Here is a 22,013-nt window from a genome sequence, read left to right as displayed (position 1 = left end):
AATTCCACACTCTGCTTTTCCATGCCTCCTGAGCCATGCCTGAGATGTGCCTAAAGAATTCCTTGGCATCCCTTTCATTGTTGCCTCTCTGGCACCTGCCACAGATGCAGGTGGATTGACTCTACCCCAGTGTGTCTTCTGGGATGGGGGGGTACAATAATAATAGGTGACCATCACCATATCCTGTGTCCCCAGAGTCCCCCCCCATCCAGGAGGCACTTGGGACATGGTCACACAGCTGATCAGGTGTATCTTAGCTCTTAAGGTCTCAGCTTCTCCTGCTCCCTGGGAACCAAGAGGACCCAGAGCTGAGTTATGGGCTGAAAGAGTGGTGTATCTAGTGTTCGTTTCTGTCTCCTTCCCATGGGACTCAGGTTTGCCAACTCAGTCAGGGCAAGACCATAGCAGAGGGGCCTCCTTGGTGTTGGGCCGCAGCTCTGTTCTTCTCTTAAACTTTGAGGGAATGGGAAAGAGAGAGAAGGCATTGGACTAGCTACCCACTCTCCCCAGCTCACAAAAAGAGGGCTCTGGGGTGGCTGATACCTGCCAACCCAACTGTAGCTCTCATGCATTTCCAAATTCCACCCCCCTACACACACACACCCAGGACCCCTTCACCATAAATTTGGCCTCAGTTGTAAAGATAAAAATGTGTCTAGGCAGTGAGTGTTAGATGAAAGATGTTATTCCCCCCACAAGAGATCCTTGTTTTTTTTTTTAACCCCCTCCACTGTAACTTGGACCAGCAGGTTTGGGGAGCCAATAAACATCACACAAGCTACCAGCGTCCTCTTCCATCAGGGGCACAGAGGTAGTAGGCAGGGGTGGACAATACCTGATGCAGGTGGGAACTCTGACACCTGCCAGGCCTTCAGGAGCATCTCCTCTTTGCTGGCCATTTGCACAGACCACAATAAGGAAATGCTCTTCAGGATGGTGTCCAAGCCCTCATGGCTGGTTTCTCCTGAGTTTTTAATGGTTCCAGGAGCTCAAATATTACTCCCATGGCCCCTCCCATGCCAGAGCTCAGAGTTTTCTGGCCTGATGTCTGCAGCCAACAGGGCCATGTTTGGGCTTGGGATGGTCACGTGTATCCCACAGCAACAGGTGAATCTCAGAAGGAGGCAAGGAACTGCTAGAAATGAAGCTTTTTTGGTTCTGACATGTTACTTTGGTAAACGTGTGTGAGCTCTGCGTGAGACACCAGCTTTTAGTCTCTCTCACCTGGTCTTTTCACCTTTCCCTTCCTTCTGGACCACTCTCATATGGTCAAGCTAACAAGAATACCAGTATGTTGTCTCCCTCCAGGAGAGGCTCCCCTGCCATGGAGCTCCCACCTCCCCTTGGGGTTCAGAAGTTCAAAAGAGACTGTTTTTTAGTGAGTTGTCAGTATCTGCATTTTGCCTCAATCTTCCCTGGGCAAAGGGAAGAGGTTTGCCTCCTCACATTGAGCTAAGAGATGTGGGGCATCTCTGGGGCTTGAGGGCCTTAGAGACTAGTACCCACTGTCTTCCCCAAGGCTCTGAAGGCTGAGGCTGGCCAGCTCCCAAGTCCTCACAGCCATGGAGGATTATGCAGTGCTAAGAGCTATGCATGCATGCTTTCCGAGCACCAGGAGTGAACCCTGGGATGAGGCCTAAGCTGGGCTGTCTTCAGGAGGACTCTGCCTACAATGAGGGTAAACCCAAGAGGCCGGGCCAGAAGGCTGATCACAAGACATCAGATTAGGGTGCCACCACCTCTGTCCAGGGAACTAAGGACAGAGACAGTGAGCTGTGGGGAGGTCCCAAGACCCACAAAAGCACCTCCATAAAAACAGGGTCAGCATTTGGGCCTCCACCAAGTCCAGTCGGCACCCAAAAGAAGAGTCAAGAAGGACTTTCAGCCTCTCCTCTCTGGCCTGTGGCAACCACACAGGGGGTCACAGATGGCAGCCAGAGAATGAGGAGGCAGTGATGTGAGAAACAGCAAAATGGCCTGGGCCTGGCAGCCCCCAGGAGAAGCAACCAGACAAGCCACACAAATTTTCCAGGTTTAATTTGGGGATAGGAGAGAGCTAAGCAAGAGAGAATGAGTTTGCAGGTGTGACAAAGACTAAAATGGCCCTCTTTGTGTTCCCTCCTATACCTGGCTCATTAGGAAACCTGGTTCCCAGGGATGAGGGACAAGTGTAGCAACAGCAGCAGCACGAGCCTTTCCCTCTCTCCTGCTCCCTGCCCAGCTTCTGGCCTCCTAGTACTGGCACAGATGGGGGTCAGCTTCTCCCTGGCATGGACACTGGCCTGATATCATTTTTAAATCCCTTACTTCGCCCAGAACATGGGGAGTTTATGTATCTGAAGTGGTTGGAAGGGACTGAAGGGCAGACTCAAGAATGAGCTTGGCCCTCTTTCTTTCTTCTTCCTGCACGATTCATAGCGGCTGGCCCCCAGGCTCACTGGCAGAACCTGGCAAGAGACCCTGGAGGCAGAGATGTATGTCCACTGCTTGCCCAAGGAGAAGGGTGTAGACCAGGTTGGTGTTCAGGCAGGGAAAGCTACCAGCTAGATAGCCACCATGGATAGGGTGCTTAGGGCTGATGCCCCAGAGTACATGATCACAGAGCAGGGCACCCTTGAAGACCCCAGGAAGGCAATGTGGGTATGGGCTTCCTGTTGAACTTCAGATGCACAAGAAAGACAGATGATGGCATCCACAGACATATACTTGCAAGCATAGTAAAGAGCCAAGACCCAGGCAGAGCCAGGTGCTTCTGAGCAGGGCACACTTAAAGCCACAGAATGAATTCCCTCTGATGCTTGCAAATCAAAATGTATCCATTTCTCCATGGCCAAAATAATAGAAATCAGATGTCCTGTGCTACTGCTGCTGCTCCAGAGACCCTCTAAGATACCACCCGTGAAATGCAACCCTCCCAAAGGGCTGCTGCTGGGGTTTTTATAGCCCTGTCTAACCATCACCATTGTTGCCATCCTGGGTGCTTGAACCCTCATGAGGGGCACGGGGAGAGGGATGCTCCCCAGAAGGAAGACAGGGAGGTAACAAGGAAATAACTCTTCCCTAAATCTGGCTGCCCATCACCTTCTTGCACCTGCAGCCCCACACCATACTCCAATAAAAGAGGTGTGTGCAATCAGAAGAACCCAGTTACTTGTTCTGAAAGTGATGAAAATCTCTGACAGCTATTAGTGAAGGTCTCTGGGTACTTCATCTAGTTTCAGGACAACTGCATAAGGAGAGCAAATAAAAGAGCTTGGTGGACCGTGACCAGAGACCCAAACTTAAATGCACTGGGTTATAGTCCCAAGCTGGGCATGTGAATTTGGACATGTCTCATAAACTCTTTGAGCCTCCGTCTGTTCATCTGTAAAATCCACTTGGTAGTAACTTCCCTGCCAGTTGTATCAGTTTTTGATGGTTGCATAGCAAGCCACCCCCAAACTCAGAACAGCCACTCTAACAGTGGCTTAGAACAGCATCCAGTCAGATTTCCTCATATTCTGGGGGTCCCTGGAATTGCCTGGTGCCACTCGAGGGGCAGAAGTCATCTGGCAATTAGTATGGGCGGGGCTAGATAGTCCAAGACAGTCTTATTCACTGCTCTGAGGCTGAAAACTAGCTCTCCCTGGGCCTCTGTCCACATGGATTTTTATCTTTGAGGAGGTCCAAGACTGCCCAATACAGTCTAAGGGCAAGGAAGAGAGGGCAGCCCCTGATTTGCTGGCGCTTCTCAAGCTTCTGATTGCATCACTGTACTAATTCCCATTGGCCAAAGCAAGTCACATGGTCAAGCCAGCCTCAAGGCAGAGAGATAGACTCCACCCGTGAAGGGAAGAGGGGCAAAGTCACATTGCAAAGGGACAAGTACAAAGGAATGTACACAGGAAGGATCTGTAGCCACTAAAGCAATCTGCTACATACTCAGATGTTCTTGGTATGGAGTGACAAAATCACAGATTCAAAGGTGTTTGGAAAGGGATATTTTTACAATAGTAAAAATAATGTTTATTAAGACATCGTCACACTTATTCTGTAAATTGGCATACCTGCTGCCTATATGGTATGTTGTAAGGGCCCTTCCTAGATATCTGAAATGTGTTCCCTCTCCCTGACTTTCCACTGGCTCATCTCAATGTCTGATATTCCACCCTTAGAAATTCAATTCTTTTAGTCTTAAGGGCTTTGAGGCTTTAAGGAGTCTCTCTGATTATGGAGCAAATCCCTCCTGTTAGTTTATACATCAAGGTCACTACATTTTATACTCTGTGGCCTGACCTCCAGAGCCTAGTACTGCAGGAAAGGAACACACACACACACACACACACACACACAAACAGCTTATTGGATTGTTCTGGGCATAGCTGAGGAAGAAAGGAAGGAAGGAAGGAATGTGTGCTGAGCACCTACCTGCCTTACACACATTATCCTCATTTTATAAATTAGGAAACTTGGAGCACCTAGGTGACTCACTTGGTTAAGCATCTGACTTCAGCTCAGGTCATGCTCTCATGGCTCATTAGTTCAAGCCCCACAGCAGGCTCTGTGCTGACAGCTTGGAACCTGGAGCCTGTTTCGGAATTGGTGTATCCCTCTCTCTCTGCCTCTCCCCTACTAGAACGCAGTCTCTCTCTCTCTCTCTCAAAAATAAATAAACATTTAAAAATAAGAAAAAATAGGAAACTAATGCTTGGAGAGATTAATTGACTTGTCTCCAGTTAGTTACTGGTGAAGCTAGAATATAGACCCAGGTATGTCTGAGTCACAGCCCTGGGATTTTCTAGAGCATATACTGGGACAAGCCTCAGTACCTTCTTAAGAGTGCACTGCAGATAGACCTTCTGAGTCCTGGCATATCTGAATCTGTGTTTATTCTACCTCACTCTTGGTGGATAGGTTGGCTAGGTATAAAATTCTAACTTTAAATTCAGGAGATGAATGATATCATCAAAGAAAAAGTCAGACAGAAAGAAATGAGCTTTCTGGCATTCAGCTCAGGTTGGCTAATTTGAGATGAGAAACAATTACATGAAATCCAAAGACTAAATATATTCAACTTCTTCATCTTTATAAGCTCTGAAAAAGATTTATTCATTAGCCTAACATTTATTAATTGCCTTCCATTTGCCATGCATTTTTATGAATATAGTCTCATTCTGCCATCACAGTAAACTTGTGAGATAAAAATTATAATTTTCACCCAACGTATGAGGAAACTTGGATTCAGGATGGAAAATGATTTGTCCAGGGCATTGAATGATAAAGCCATAGTTCAAACTCAGATCTTCTGCCTCCCAGGTCCCCTGCTTTTTTTTTCCTGTCCCTTCGCTCAGAAGCCTGTCTCCATTATTATGGAGAATTAGATTTTTTCTACCTTCAGAAACTTTAGTTCTGTGGGCAATGGAATAATATCTCTTTGTTTTCTAGTCCAATTACAGGATGTGTTTCAAGCAATCACCATTTGAATCCCAGCCCTTACTAACAATAGACTAAACCTGCACCATCAGTTGTCTGCTCTGTGAATGTACAAAAAGGCATTTTCCAATTCAGGCTCTCTGAGTCTCTCCTTACTCATCTGTCAAATGTTTAAAACCTTTGTAAATATTAGGTCAATAATGAATTAATGAGAGGAATTATCTTAAATGCGTTTACAATTAGTTATTACCAAGCAATTTTCAACACAACCCCTACATTTTGTGTAGGGCAGGGAATAACCTGGGAGGCAGGGAATAAACCGGATCCTCTCAGTTTTAAGAATATAATGTGAATCCCATCAGGGAAATGGAAAAACCCACTACATGTGTTAGAAGGTCAAAAAGAAAATGTACTGACAATACCAAGTGCTGGTGAAAATGCAGAACAAATACAATTCTCATACATTGTTGGTGGCAATATAAAATGGTACAACCACTCTCAAATGTAGTTTGACAGGTTCTTACAAATTTAAACATGCACTTGCCATATGACCCAGCCATTCCGTTCCAAGTATTTACCCTAGAGCAGTGTTTCTCAGCCAAGAGTAATTCTCCCCCTGTGACATTTGGCCAAGATCTAGAGATAATTTTAGTTGTCACAACTGTAGGGTGGGCTAGGTACTGCTAGAATCTAATGGGTAGAAGCCAAGGATACTGCTAAGCATTCTAAAATGCACAGGACAGCCACCCAAAAGAAAGAATTATCTGGTACAGACTTTTCGGTAGTGCCAAGGTTGAGAAAATCTGCCCCAGAAAAATCAAAACATTTTCACACAAAGATCTTTATATCAGCTCTATTCAAAATTCATAAAAAACTGGAAACTCAAATGTCCTTTAATAAATGAATTGGGCTACATTCTTATTATGGGATACTACTCATCAATAAAAAGAAACAAACTGATACACACAAAAACTTTCATGAAACTCACAGACATTCTGCTGAATGAAAAGTCAAATCTCAAAAAGTTATGTGCTGTATGTATGATTTCATTTATATGACATTATCCAAAAAATTAAAACTATCAGGATGGGGAACAGATCAGTGGTTCGTATACTTACATATAGATGTTCAATTTTCCAATATCATTTGTTGAAAAGACTATCCTTTCATCATTAAAACCCTTTAACATTTGTCAAAAAATAATTGGTGTTATTTTTGTATGTATTTCTTTTCTGGATTCTCTATTATTTTCCACTGGAATTTGTGTCGATCTTTTGACAATATCACCCTCTTAATCGGTGTTACTTTGTAATAAGCCTTGAAACTGATTAGCATCATTCCTCCAACTTTCTTCTTTTTTAGTATTTTTAGTTTGGGGGAGGGGTTGTTTTGTTTTGTTTTGTTTTGCTTTCCCATATAAATTTGTAGAATCCACTTATCTGTATCTGAAAAATATCCCAATGACATTTTTATTAGTATTGCATTAAATCTATACCTGAATTTGGGAAGATTGAAATCTTTACAATGTTGAGTCTTCTAACACATCTTTTTTCATGTGTCCGAGGGATACAGTATGTCTCTCCATTTATTTAGATATTTTTAAAAAAATGTGCATTCATTTTGAGAGAGAAAGAGAGCATGTACACATGCAGAGCTGGAGCATAGAGAGAAAGAGAGAGAATCCCAAGCAGGCTCCATGCTGACAGCGCAGAGCTCGCTCACAAACAGGGCTCTAACTCACAAACCGTGAGATAATGACCTGACCCAAGGTCAAGAGTCAGACGCCTTAACCGACTGAGATACCCAGGCACCCCTAGATCTTTCTTGCTTTGTTCAATCAGTGTTTTATAGTTTTTAGCATGTAGGTCCTATACATGTTTTATTCAGTTTATACCTGAGCAGTTCATTTGGAGTTACTATAAATGATAGTGTGTGTGTGTGTGTGTGTGTGTGTGTGTGTGTGTGTGTGAGTGTGTGTGTGTGTGTGTGTGTTTTAATTTAGGTTTGCAATAGCACATTGCTAGTTATAGAATTGTGGTTGATTTTTGTGTTGGCTTTGTATTCTGTGACATTACTACACTCATTTATTACATCTATGAGACTTTTTTTGTAGATTCCTTCAGATTTTCTCCACAGAAATTCATATCATCTGTGAGCAGGGATAGTTTTCTTTCTTCCTTTCTAGCCCTTATGCCTTTATTTTTCTTGACTTATTGCACTACTTAGAACTTCTAGTACCATGCTGAATATGCATGGTAAGAGAGGACATCCTTTCCTGGTTACCAATGTTAGAAATCTTTATTAATATGATGATAAAGGTTTTGTAGGTATCTTTTATCAGGCTGAGGAAATTTACTTCTACTCCTTTTGTTGCAAGTTTCTATAATTAATTAATGTTAAATTTTATCAAAAGAATTTTCTACAGGGGCGCCTGGGTGGCGCAGTCGGTTAAGCGTCCGACTTCAGCCAGGTCACGATCTCGCGGTCCGTGAGTTCGAGCCCCGCGTCAGGCTCTGGGCTGATGGCTCGGAGCCTGGAGCCTGTTTCCGATTCTGTGTCTCCCTCTCTCTCTGACCCTCCCCCGTTCATGCTCTGTCTCTCTCTGTCCCAAAAATAAATTAAAAAAAAAAAAAAAAAAAAAGAATTTTCTACATAAGTTAATATGATCATGTGGGAGTTTTTCTTCTTTAATTTACAGCTTCCATTTTATCATATTTACCCTGTACACCATGTGTTTGTTGTTGTTGTTCCTCTGTTCTTCCTGGTCTTTTTTTCAGTGTTTTTAAAGTCTTGATTTAACTATTGTGATTTTGACTATGTTTCTTTATATGTTTCGTAAATGGTTTTAAATTGCAATACACATTCCTTAAGCAATCTTTTTTGGCATTGATATTTTACGTCCAGTGAAAATTACTTCAAGTGACATTCAGAACCCTTACTACCATATAGGCCCCTCATCCTCTCCCTTTATGTTATAATTTTATTATATGTTACATCTACTACATACCTTGAATAGCCCATAAGCCAATATTATAATTTTATGTGAATCTTCAAATATATATTAAAGAACTCAAGAATAAAGGAATTGTCTAGTATATTGTGCAGATCATGAGCATTTCTGTTGCCCTTGCTTCATTTTTGACATTCCAGCTTTTCTTCTGGTATCATTTTCTTTCTATCTGAAAATGTTCCCTAAATTCTTTTAGAAAGATTTGCTGCTTATGAATTCTCTAACTTTTCCTTCATTTGAGAATGTCTTTATTTTACCTTCATACCTGGAGGATATTTTTATTGAGTACAGAATTCTAGTTTAACATTCTTTTCTTACATCACTTCAGAAATTTTACTCCCCCTCCATCTCTCTTCCATGGTTCATGGTGAGAAATTTGCAGTCATTCAAATAATTGTTTCTCTGTTGAATGTATCACCTTTTTCTGGCTGCTTTCAACAAGTTTTTCTCCATCTTTAGATTATAGCATTTTATTTTGATGTGTCTGGCTTTCTAGAGATTTGTCCTCTTTAGTTCTCTGAGCTTTTTGAATCTATAGATTTGTATTTTTGCCCAACTTAGTAAGCTTTCCATTACTATTTCTTTAATTTAGTGGGTGGAGTACTGTACTCTTTCTCTTCTTCTGGGACTCTGGTAATATAAATGTTAGACATTTGGCATTGTCTGACAGGTCACTGAGGGTCTCAGTTTTTCAATCTTCTCATCTTCAGACTGAATCATTTCTATTGATCTGCCTTCAAATTTACGGACTCTTTTTCCTTCATCTCCATCTGGTATTGACTCCATTCTGTGAATTTCTTTATTCTACTTATTGTATTTGGGGGCTCTAAACTTTCCATTTGGTTTTCCTGATATCATACCATATTGGTTCATACCATAGGGTTCAACCTGCCTTCCCTGGGGTATGGTTACCATGTCAGTTAAGTTTTCAAAGCCTTCGTTGTCCTATTCGGCTGCATTACTCAGTCTGTGACCTGGGTATGATCTATTCAGTCAGTCCTCAGAGCCTTTGGAATTCTGATTAGGAACTAACCTATACATGCTCAACTTGGGGTTGGGGGGGGAAGGGGAGTCCAGGAGTTAATAGATAACCTCACAAGGTTGTTTTCTCAAGTTTTCCCTTTCCATAATTTTCCAGGTACTTTTTGGTTGCCTGGGACTCCCTTTTCTGTCCTCCAGCCAGAATTCTAGGGCCTTAGTTACAGCACTCTGCCATATAATTCTGAGACTGCACCTGTATCCTGGGTCAGATGGCCAGAGGACAGAGAGGGGGGAAATGCTACACAAAATGAGGGAGGGAGGACACCTGGGTGGCTTAGTCAGTTAAGCATCCAACTTCAGCTTGGGTCATGATTTCATGGTTCTTCAGTTCAAGCCCCACATCAAGCTCTTCTGATGCCAGCCCACTTCCGATCCTCTGTCCCCCCACCCCTCTCTCCCTCTGTCCCTCCCCTGCCCATACCCTCTCTCTCTCTCTCTCAAAAATAAACATTTTTTTAAAATTATTTTAAAAATTAAAAAAATTTAAATTAAAAAAAAGGGATCCCCCTGCCCAACCTCTTGGCATCACAGATTCACTGATCATTGAGGAAGTTTCCTCTCTCTTAGATTTTTGGCTCTCAGAGTCATCTTTTGTGGCCTCAGCTACTGCCTGCAGGAAACTTCTGAGAGTTGGAGCATGAGAGAAAGAGGAGAAGAAAAATGGGTGTTTCTATGCTCTACTTGAGCTTTAGTAGTTCCTACTCTCACTCCCAAACTAGAGGACACCTTCTTCCCCCTCACCAGTGTCCACTCATGGGTTTCAGCTGTGTTGCATTCACATCTGGGAACACTAGAGGGTAAAAAAAAAAAATGTAAATTTAGTGTTCTTCCCCAATCCACTTGCTACTATATACTTTCCACAAACTTCCGGTAACTCCTCTGTGCATTCTCTCCAGGTGGGAGGATTGTGTTCAGGAGGAGAGAAGGGGTGGAGTATTCTTACTTCATCTGCACAGGCAGCAAGAATCAGACATGAGGTACAGACTGGAGTTTGGATGTGGCAAAGGAGATGAAACAGAAAGAGTTCTAGATCAACAGAGCATGTGGGGTGGATGTGGTAGGCTGAGAGGGGCCTTGGCAACCTGTGCCCGCACTGCTCCTTACCCACATGCCCCCTCCAATATGTACACACATCAGAAGACATTCCTATCAAGTTAGCAGTTGAGCATTTTCTTAATCCTAATTCTGCCACATCCATTGTGACAAGTTATATGATTTGGGGAAGATTCAGCTGTGCTCCAGCACTTACTGTTGGGGGTAAGTGGCCTGTGCCAAGACTTTTACACATTCTCATTGTATCAAAACTAATCTGAATGAATGACAGGGCTTTCCATGCAGGAAATCCCTTTGATATGCTCGGTCTTCCTCACTTGGAGACCATTAGGAAGAGCACTCTCTTGAACTGATGTTTCCATTCGGTGTTCTTGTTCTGGAACATCTTTGACCCCTGCAGGGTAACTTATATGCCAAGTTCTCCCCTAAAGCTTTATGTGTTTTGTTGCAATCTCACCAGCAACTCAGAAGCTCCACAATGCCATTCTGATTCAAATTTTGGGAAGTCATTACCCTAAAGACATAGATTTCTAGGTGCTTCTATTTTCATCCTGTTTACTTGCATGTCAATAATGGAATGACCATGGGGCACCTGGGTGGCTCAGTCAGTTAAGCATTCAACTTTTGATCTTAGCTCAGGTCATGATCTCACAGTTTGTGAGATTGAGCCCTGCACTGGCCTCTGCACTGATAGCGTGGAGCCTGCTTGGGATTCTTTCTCTCTGCCTCCCTCTCTTTCTCAACATAAATAAACAAACTTAAAAAAAAAAAAAGAATGGAATGATCGTGAAAGGGATTCAGCTATTTTTGTGTGAGAAGTGGTCTATGGGATAAGAAAAGGAAGAATGTGTTTATAAGCCTCTCAAAGTTTACTTTGTCAAAGGATATATGCATTTTATTGTATTTTAAACTCTAGTAACATGGATTGTGTCTGTGACCCCACATCTCAGAGGACTGGGGGATATAGCACCTCTGCACTGTCTCTTTAAAGTACTACTTGTTTGTGCTCTACCCAGAGAAATGTTGCACTATTGTGCACGTCATTCTGTCTTGAGCCCCTGCCTCATCCAGGGCTCATATATGTTTTATATTGTCTCCTCATTCAGACTGCAATATCTTGAGGTACAGCTAAACCCAGTGGTTCTTTTTAATTCTCTTCCAACCCCAGCTTAGTGCTGGTCATCCATTGCTGTGCTATGTATGTACATACAGAGTTGGATCCAGGAGCAGCAGACATAGAGCTGACCACTTGTGCCCCCACACACACCCAGGGGAGATATTCCTGCCCAGGTCCTGTAATACTAGTACCCAAACCTGACCTGTTAGAAGGCAGGGAGCAAAGGCCAGCCCTGAAGGTCCAAGTAGTCACCCCTTTGGCCTACTAGGAAACCAGAGTAGGGTGCTCTGACCTCAAAGGATCTGGATGTCCTAGGAATCAGGGAAGGACAACATTGGCAGGCGAGAATTAGAGCCGTGTCGTCTACTGAACACACTTATGTGTTACATTATGTTATGTGTTAAGCAGGGCTGTGAAGCTGTCATTAATATGGTAAATGACAGATCCAGAAGCTGAGATTCAGAAAAATTAGGTCAGTTCCCAAAGTCCCACAGCCCACAAGAGAGAGCCAGAATCCAAACTTAGAACTGACCAAAAACATAAACCCACACTCTTAACAAATGCAAAACAGGTATAGAGAGCAGGAATCAACAACTTATCTTGACATTTGTAATAAAAATAACTTGTTCTTTAACCTTTTATAAAAGAAAAGCTTACTTGTTCTCCATTTGATGACACAGGTTAAGTGGAAGCTGACAAGCTCTTAAAACAGAAAAAGAGACACAGAAAAGGGAGCCTGAGGACCCCTGGGCAGCCCCCACAGGGCATCTTGTGTCCTGGTTCCCCACTTCTTTTGTGTGTTTCTCAGTCTGCTTTCCCTCTGAAGTTGTTTCTGCAATCTCATTGTTATGTTTATGTAACTTTGTAGTGTGTTTACTGCATTTCTTTTTTATTGGCCTTTTCCAGAAATACCTAGAATCCTAAATTTCATGATGCACAGTCTCAGAGGTAGGAATTTAAGTCTTTTAAGGAAAAATAAGGGGTGTTTCCCTGCTGCAAGGGGCCCACACCCCAGTCTGGCACTCCACAGCCAGGGGTTGGCTTCTCATCAGAAAAGAAGCTTTCTTGTGACTATTCCTTAAAGTTCTATGACTTCCACCAGCAAACCAAGCAGAAAAAGCATTTGTTCACCTAAGGAGTTCTCACATTTGCAGATGTAGAATCCAGGTCAAATTTTTAAAGACTTTCCTAATTAAAAATAAGACTAAAGTCAACTTTTCATCTATCAGGAGCTTCCTACCTATAGAAACCACCTTTTGTCATTGTGTTTATTAATATCTGGCAGTTTCTTACTTGATTGTCTGGGTTTTTTAAGCTTATTTATTTATTTTGAGAGAGAGAGAGAGAGAGAGAGAGAGAGAACACAAGTGGGGGAGGAACAGAGAGAGGAGGAGAGAGAATCCCAGCAGACTCCATACTGTCAGCACAGAGTCCAACAAGGGGCTCAAACTCATGTACTGTGAGATCATGACCCAAGAGTCAGATGCTTAACCAACTGAGCCACCCAGGCACCCCTCGATCATCTGTAAATTGAGTTTTTCCACCCCTAGACACACATGACAGTGCTACACCCCTCACAGATACTCAGTAAATATTCATCACATGACTGACCCCAGGCTATCAATTCCAAGCAGTAAGATGAGTCCTCAACCCCAAGCCACCTGGCTGCTGTTGAGAAGCTCTTGTCAGAGCCTGAAACCCACTTGGCCCCTTCAAAGTGCTGGGAGTGTCTGCCATTCTTCAGTCTTAGCTTCCCAGGCCATAGCTCTTAGCAGAACCCCTGCTGCCTACACTGTGCCTTAGGAAATCTCTTGAGAAGCTGCCCTCTAGTCAGACACAGCCCCTGGCCAGGTGCAAAGGCTCACAGCAGGCACAGACTGGCTTCAGCTGTTCACATCAGGGCTTCAGCCCTGGCTCCTAATCTCTAGCCCCCTGCATCTACATGCCAGTTTATCAAAGGTGTTGTCATGGCTCCAAGCCCTGCCTGGGAGAGAGGCTTGAGTCCAACCACTCAGAAATGCTGCTGGTAATGCACATGCATGAGGAGTGCTGCGCAGCTGGGAGAAGGGGAGGACCCCACATACTGGACTGAAGGCATCTCTGAGATGCACTGTTAAGGAAAAAGCAGGGGTCAGAAGAGCAAGCGTAATGCCCCATCTTATACCTAGAGGTAGAGGGAAGTGTGTATATGTGTAAAAATCTAAATATTTTGATCTTATGTCTTTAAATGGAAGGGCACACCAAAAACCAATAACTACATCACCATCAATGGGGTGACTATACAACTTCTCATCCAAGCTAGTGCATTTTGGAGAGGGAGGTGGGTACTATCCACCCAAGATTCATAAACCAGGACTTTCCTGAGCAAAATGGGAGATGTGGTCACCCTATCTGAGGGAGAGGCACACAGGGGAGGGGGTGTCGGTCCTAGGAGGCCTGTGCCCAAGCTGCCCCTCCGTGTAATCTGATGACTGCCCTTGGGCAAGACCCTGCCAGCCTCCCAGATTGGCTTCCTTGTCCATGACACAGGCTCTTGCTGAGTGGTCTCCAAGGCTTGTGACTACCATGTAAGCCAGCACCTCCAAATCTGCACTGTACTTTTCACTCCTGCCACCACCCTCTGTGGCCTGAGATACCATCTGGACCTCACTCCACTACCTTTGCTTTGTGGTCCTACCTGAAGAAGACTCCCAGCCCAGTGTCTTCCCTGGTTGTCATCCCCAAGGGGTTTTCACTGGGTGGATGATGTGGCCCTATTCTCAGGACTTCTCTCTTCCCAGGTATACACTGAAGAAGACGAGATGAGTGTGCATGTGTTATATCACAGAGCACGTTAGGAAGTTCTTGGGGCATGCAGTCTCTTTGAGAATGAATTAGTTATATTTGCATGTTAGCCTTCTTACCAGCAAACACCAATTAAGTGCTTTAAGGATTTTTACATTTCTTTTCCCAAAGGCCAGATTCTGTTTACAATCCCAGGTTTAGCATTTGTTCAGTGAGCTCACAGAAATATGATGTTAAGCCCCTAGGTAAAAAGTGTAAGAGAATATTCAGTATTGGTTTCACTAGAGCTGATTTTTGCCAGTGGGCTCAATGCCAGTAATTCACACAGGCAGGTCACAGTTCCAAAGTCCTGTCCCAGAAATCCTATTTGCACCATGGAACAGCCTAAGGAGTTGCTGAGCTGATTTTCTCAGCCTACGTTCAACAGAACAATGACACTGGGGCTCCAGAAGCGCTGGAGCATGGCAGTGGTCTTGAGGCGTAAGTGCAAGAACTATCACCCACTCCCAGTTCAAACTCACTCCCTAAACCATTTAAGCAAGCAGCTGGAAGCAAGGAGAGAAGGATGTTATGATTCTCAGGCTGCCTCCAGGATGCAGCTGGGAACTTCTCTGCTGCCTTCTGGGTCACTGAAGGTTCACAGTTGATCTTTGACTCAACTGGTGTGAAGAAAGGTCGCTGTGCTCCAGGCTCTCCTCCATCACCCTCTCCCAAAATGACTCAACTCTGTGCTCCAGCCCTAGCACAGAACCAGGGATGGACAGACAGATAGATGGGTGGGTGGATGGATGGATAGGCAAGTGAATGGATGGGTGGATGGATGGATGGATAGATGGATGGAAGAATGGATGGTGGGTAGATGGATGGGCATATATGGACAGGTGGGTGGATGGACAGATGGATGGATATGTGTGTGGATGGCTCAACAGACAGATAGAGGGACAGATGTCACTTGAAGGCCTCTGCTGTGCCTTTTATCATGCCAGCATATACTAAGTGCTCAGCAGATATTGGCTGGTTTTTCAGTTTGAAATACAATGGCTCTACTTTAAATTTTGCATGAACAGAATGGTGTAGCAGTACAATTGTGCCTCATACTAGGTCAGCCCTTGTGCTGTTGCTGCAGTGAGGCCCCTTCTGCATAGCTATTCAGACACCAGAGTGATCATGGAGTGAAGGTGCAACTGACAACCCAGGGCTGAGAGAGCTACCCATCACCTTGCTATTTCTTCTTCTCAGCATTAATATCTGACTCTCTGATGCCTCATCTCCTTCCAGTGCTTACCTCTCCATCCACTGGATTAGGGAAGAAATGACACTCCACATTTCTTACTGGGATACTTTTCTGAGTATGCAGGCTATAATTCTTTGTTCCCTCCTGTCCATTACTAATTACTATCTTGTTCAAATGTCCACTTGCCTGCTCACTTACTGTGTGACAGGGACAAGCAAGCAGCTGATGGAAGCATTTGAACCTCACACACCCGGAAGCCTCCCTCTGAGCTATGGCTGGGCAGGATAATCACCTGGGATATTTTTAAATGCACACCCATGAGCATTGTGTTTAGACTTACCATGTATATGTGTATTTAAAACACTCATTTTCCATTTCTCTTCCCTTCCTGAAAAATTCATCCCTAAAGCTATACAGTGTGGCAAAGCAAGGTGAGTATCTGCAGTGGGCAGGCAGGGCATCAGCAGGAACCAGAGGATCAAAGTCAGAGTGTCAGAGCCAGCAGGGTGAAGAGGATAACTTGGGGGTGGGGTGGCACCAGAGGTGTGGAGTTTCTTACATATGGAGAGATTGATCGAGTAAGGAAAAGAGTTTAAGACTAATAGAAACCAAGTTCCTCACTGTTGGAGAAGGGAGTTATGAGTAGAAATAACTTTGGGGTGTTATATTGGAATTGGAGGTATCCATGGACTCAAAGTTAGCTTAGAGATGACAGATGAAAGTATCTGTGTACATGTATGAGTGCACATAGAACACACATATCCATTCACTGAGTCTAGAAGCAGTGACATCCCAATAGTGATGATCATATTTTGACTTCTACACACCATTATCCACTATTAAAAAAAAAACCTCCTCGGAGAAATGGCTGAATCCAGGGCTGAGACAGAGAAGGTACAAGATGAAACTGAAACTGGACCATATTCTTATGTCAGAAGTCAGGGAAGCACTCTGAACAATGATGGGGCTGAGTCACAAGGACACAGCTTGAATGAGCCACACTAACACAATCAGGACACATCTGAACATCAAAATAATCACTAATAGATTATAATTCATTGGATAAAATAGAAACCAGAAATACATAGTGATATCAATAAATGCATAAAAATTTGGTGAGGAGTAGGCTATGTGCACAGATTTGAAATTCCTCCCCACAAAATTCTTATTAATTACAGAGGAGAAATGAATAGCTCTGTAGGGGGAAGCCTGGCAGATGGCCTGAAGGCAGTGGCCCAAGTCAACATTACCAATAATGGGACAGCCCAAAGGCCCAGACCACCTGATAGGATGCTGTGAGGACACAACATAATTCAATACAATCTGATCACATCAGGGAAAAGATGAACCCAGACTAAGGACAATCCACAAAATACCAGGCCCATAGTCTTCAAAAGTGTCAAAGTCGTGAAAGTCAAGGAAACCCTGAGACATGTTCCAGACCAAAGGAGTCTAAAGAGACACCACAACTAAAAGCAGCATGCTGGAGTCTTCATTTAAAAGGCATTTTGGGGGCAGTTTGCAGATTGGGATCTGTCAGGGTGGTTAGATCTATCAGTGTATTAGTAATTGGACATACCCTTGATTTTGATGACTGTGCTGTAGGAGAATGTTCTGTTCATAGGATGTGTGCCTAAACTTTTCCAAGGTGTTAGGATTTCAGATGGGCAATTTACTTTCAAATGATTCCAAACAACGACAACAAGTAATTTATACTATATGTGCAACTTTTTTTCATCTTTTGGTTCCTGCCAAATATTTTTAACTATAAAAGTAAGGTATTTTGAATCATCAAAAACAAACTTAAAAAAAATATGTACAATAATAACCACGAAACTTCCCAGGTGATTGATGCATTCCTGAATAGTTTTTGTTCTAGAAGTAACTCAAGCAGGGGCGCCTGGGTGGCTCAGTTGGTTAAGAGTCTGACTTCAGCTCAGGTCATGATCTCACAGCTTGTGGGTCTGAGCCCCATGTCGGTTTCTATGCTAACAGCTCATAGCCTGGAGTCTGCTTCAGATTCTGTCTCCTTCTCTGCCCCTCCCCCACTCATGCTCTCTCTCTCTCTCTCTCTCTCTCAAAAATTTATATTAAAAATAAATAAATAAATAAATAAATAAATAAATAATTTATATTAAAAAAAAAATTTTAAGTAATTCAAGCAGTAAGCTGTGGGCTGTGAATGTAGAGCTCTTTCCTCAGGCTACCCAACCCTGGATTCTCCAACAGAGCCTCACTTGCTAGCTCTGGTCCCACTTGCTCCAGTCCTCACAGACCTCCCTCAGTTAATTCTGGGCATGCCCCAAGTGCTCAGGAAGAAGTCCAAGTGCCACCTGAGAGACTTGTCTCAATGCTGCCACCTGGGCTAGCACTACAGATCCTACAGAGGCCCCATCAAGCTGTGAGCTCTGACTTTCTCATCTCATTGGGCTCTTTCCTTGCTTGGGGTGGCCTGGTTGTTGAAGGACATCAAGGCTACAGTCTTCTGCCCCAATATCTGAGTTCTAAGTGAAAGAATTTCTTGGAGGCAGCTCTTTCTCTGAGCCTCAGACATGAGTCAGTCATGTGGGCTCCAGTGGGTCCAAGTAGCCTGGGTTGGGCATTCAGGGTCACTCCCCTGTTGCTCTGAGAATTGAAACACAGGCAACCTTCTCACTCCCTTTTCTGTCAGGGGAACTATTTCCTAGAAAGGCACTCAGATCTTTGTATCAATGCCTCCCTCCCAGCCCACCTGATGTGTGCAGGCACACCTGTGCCCCTAATGAGTAAGGTTCAACTCAAGCTGCTGGATATAGTAATGGACCAAAATGGAAGTCTCCACCCCTCCAGCCCCCACCGCATCCTTGTTCAGTGCCCCAGATAACTAGCCCCCATGTTGCCATGTGCTCTGGGTGGGCTGCCTCTGCCACCTTGTCTTAAAGGTGGCAAGCAGCCATCACAGGCAGCTTCTTTCCTATCATCCCCTGAGACCACTCAATGCAGGGTGGGATGAGGTGCTGGGGCTTATGTCTTTGCCATCAGTGGATGGCATGGCAGGGAGGTGGCTTCAGAGGGCCTCAACAGGCAGGGTCCATAGAGGTAAGATCTGGATGGAAGATACTGCCTTCAACATCCCCGACATCCCAAATCCTAACTCAGGCTTGCTTTGCTTTGTCTCCTAGTGTGGACAACTCTGAGGACCCCGTGTATGAGAGTCTAGAGGAGTTCCATGTGTTTGTCCTCGCCCACATATTAAGAAGACCAATAGTTGTCGTAGCAGATACGATGTTGAGGGACTCAGGTGGAGAAGGTAAGTTCATACGTAATAAAACGGCCATGTAGGACTCATGACCCAGAAAACATAACATCCCTATTAAGGAAGAGACAGCCTAATGTACAAGTTGAGGCTCCCAGAAGGCCACAGAGCATTATTCTGTGAAGATGAAGATTATAGTATTTCTCCTCAATTTCATGTGTTTCTTTTTCTTTCCCAGTGGCAGGAGGGTTTACTCCTGGCCATCCACCCAGCCATCTATGCTTTGTGTCGATGGCAGGTGGCCATGAGAAATCTGGCTGAGTGTCAGCTGGAATGAAGCCCTGAGGGCTAAAGCCTTGAAGAAACCAGGTCAACCCAGGGCAGTAGGTGCCTGTGGCTGGTCCTCCCTCCAGCCTTTCTGCCCAAGCAAGTGGCAAGGCCACTTCCAAAGTTCACAGGGCAGCCACACTCTCAAAAGAGTAGGGAAATAGGAGAGGTCAGGGAAGGTGGGCCAGGAAGGTCACCCCCTGTGCAACTGCCCCTGCCACTCAGCACAACTTCCCAGGTCCAGCCCCTCCCATACTTTTCACTTTCCCTTTGCTTCCATCACTAGCACAAGCCAGTCCCTTTTGGTGCCATGTTTCCCTTTGGTCACTTCTCAAAAACGTCTCCTTGCCAGGTAAATGCCAGACAGTGACTATCCCCCAGCCTAACTTAAATTTAAACCTGAGCCTTAACAAAAGTCATGGGTCTTCCAGAGTGTCCTACAAATTAGGACAAGGCTCTTCTTGCTGAGTCACAACTGCCAAAGGAAGTCTAATGGGGCCATGGTTGTCACAGTGGAAGGACATTGGTCCTGACCAGTGCCACCTCCTTCCCTGTGCAGGCAGCAACATGGTGTTTGTTCTCTCTGGGTACAAAGCCAGGACTCTCACTAGGGTCTCTGGGCACATAGACGTGTACCCATCAGATCCCACAAGGCTGGGTCCATGTTTCCTTCAATGCTACCTGTGCTCAATGGAGCAGCCCTCTCCAAGTGGGCCTACCCCACCTCTCAACCCGTGGGCAGAATCACAACTAAATCTAATGTGGATAAAGCAGGGCTGGTGGAAGGAAACCTGAGAGTTCCTCAAAAGCATCACAGAAGCTATTTTTGCCTGCATTCAACTCACAGAAATACAGTGAGTGAGTCACTGACTCCAAGGCCAAGAGAGACAAGGTTCTTATTAAGAAGTAGATGCTGTAGCAGGGCAGATATTTCCAGAAGTTGTTCTGTTTCAGTGAGGGTTTAGGCTCTCGTCCCTCCCTTTGATGAGTAAGGAAATGAACATGATTGTGTCCCAATTGCTAAAGAAGCCAATCCTCATCTCCCATTTCCCATCTGACTCACAACTTGGTGCTGGAGTTTTCTGGTTGGTTCCTTTGGACTCAACAGAAGAGCTTCTCAAAATATAGAACAAGAAAGCTCTCGAGAAGCACAGATATCATTCTGTATATAAATGCTTTAATGAACATAAGGAGAGGAAGAAGCTCATCCAGAAAAACATGGATTTCCAGGCAGTGTTCAGTGCATGTCACTGCTGACTGTTGTGAGCTCTTGGTCATCTGTGTAGGTCTCAGGGCAGCAGGCCATCCCTGGGAAAATCACAGTGAAAAGCTCTCAGCCCTGTCCCTTTTGTCCCCAGTGTGCAGCCTGACAAGGCACAAGGATGAGCAAGAAGGACTCTGCCATGGAGGCAGGAGGGAGTGAGGGGTTCCCTGAGCATGTATGGGGCTCCAGGTCTCATCCACCTAGTACCTGTGAGCCTCAGCTCTCTCATCCATCACCAGATGGGCAACACCTAGCTTACTGCCTTGAGAACATCAGCCCAACAGTGGCTGATGATCTAAGGCTGATGACCCTCCCTTCTGCCCCACCACCTCATGCAAGGTGGTAAGGGATGCCACTTAGGTCCTCTTCAGGCTCCACATGCTCTCACCATTTCTGTCCACAGCATTTGCTCCAATCCCATTTGGAGGGATTTACCTGCCTTTGGAGGTACCTCCCAACAGGTGCCATTGCTCACCTCTGGTTCTTGCCTATGATCAAGCGCATTTCTCTGCCCTGGTGTCCATGGAGCAGAGAGATCAGCAAAGAGAACAAGGTATGCCTGCTGCTTCCTGAGACACAATGTACAGGGCAGGGGTGGGCACAGGAGGGCATGGGGAGGCAGAATGTGGGGTTGTCTATGGGGAGCACACCCATGCACATTCAGTAACAATGGATTTTGTGTGTATATGGATAAATGAGTATGCACATGCAAATGTTGCAAATGCACATGTCATTGGAAATAACAATGTCAAAGACAACTTTAAATTTCAAATACAAAGCAAATTAATAATTCCTACCACACTTAAATAGCCTTTAATGTTTTTCCCTTTCACATCTATGTACATTTATAATTCATCTTAGATGTAAACTCTTTAGGTCCCTAGAGCAGGGGCCTGCAAACTATGGCCCCACTGCCTATTTTTATAAATAAAGTTTTATTGGAACACAGCCATATTCATTCATTGACATATTATCAGTGGCTATTGCTTTGCACTATAGGGGCAAAACTGAGTAGCAGCCACAGAAACCATGTGGCTTGCAGAGCCTAAAATATTTACTAAGTAGAGCTTTATGGAAAAACTTTGCCAACCTCTGCTCTAGAGTAAGCTTTTGAATCAAAACGTTGATATTCTCTTTCAAATTGCTGCAGCTGTTTCCCTAAGTAGTTGTTTCAGTGCTGCAGACAGGCCCACCAGGCCAGCCCCACAGGCTGTGCACTGCACAGTTTCAGGCCACCACCAGTCAGATGCTCATGTGGAGCCTGTCTTCCATCTCTGTGATATGTGTCTTTGCTGCGGAAATGGCAGGATTCTGATTAGAATGGATGCTGTTTTCTCATGTTAACTAGTGGCTAGCTGAGTGAGAGGGGGAAACTCATCCTCCTCTTGTCAATCCTGCTTCTGCTTTAAACAGAGAATCCCCAAGAGACTAAAGGACAGGCAGGACTGACAGTTTCAGGGTCCCTGCCTTTGGGTGTGGTCTCCAGAAATGCATGGTGGCTAGCCAGGCAGTGATGTGAGTCCTGGAAGGAAAAGG

The 22,013-nt window shown here is 44.5% G+C and overlaps 1 protein-coding gene across 1 annotated transcript in view; it reads left to right on the top strand.

Moving 5' to 3' along the window:
* Positions 1–22,013, top strand: part of OTUD7A (OTU deubiquitinase 7A) — a 374,562-nt gene that overhangs the window by 332,034 nt on the left and 20,515 nt on the right. Inside the window, exons 10-11 of the mRNA XM_042941241.1 lie at positions 18,813–18,940; positions 20,881–21,030. Coding sequence (XP_042797175.1) covers positions 18,813–18,940; positions 20,881–21,030 — 278 coding nt within the window. The remainder of the gene's footprint in view (positions 1–18,812; positions 18,941–20,880; positions 21,031–22,013) is intronic.

This window comes from Panthera leo, chromosome B3, assembly GCF_018350215.1.
Source record: "Panthera leo isolate Ple1 chromosome B3, P.leo_Ple1_pat1.1, whole genome shotgun sequence".
NCBI classification, from domain to species: Eukaryota; Metazoa; Chordata; class Mammalia; order Carnivora; family Felidae; genus Panthera; species Panthera leo.
The sequence above is the reverse complement of the archived record's forward strand: the minus strand, read 5'-3'. Positions and strand labels throughout refer to the sequence as shown.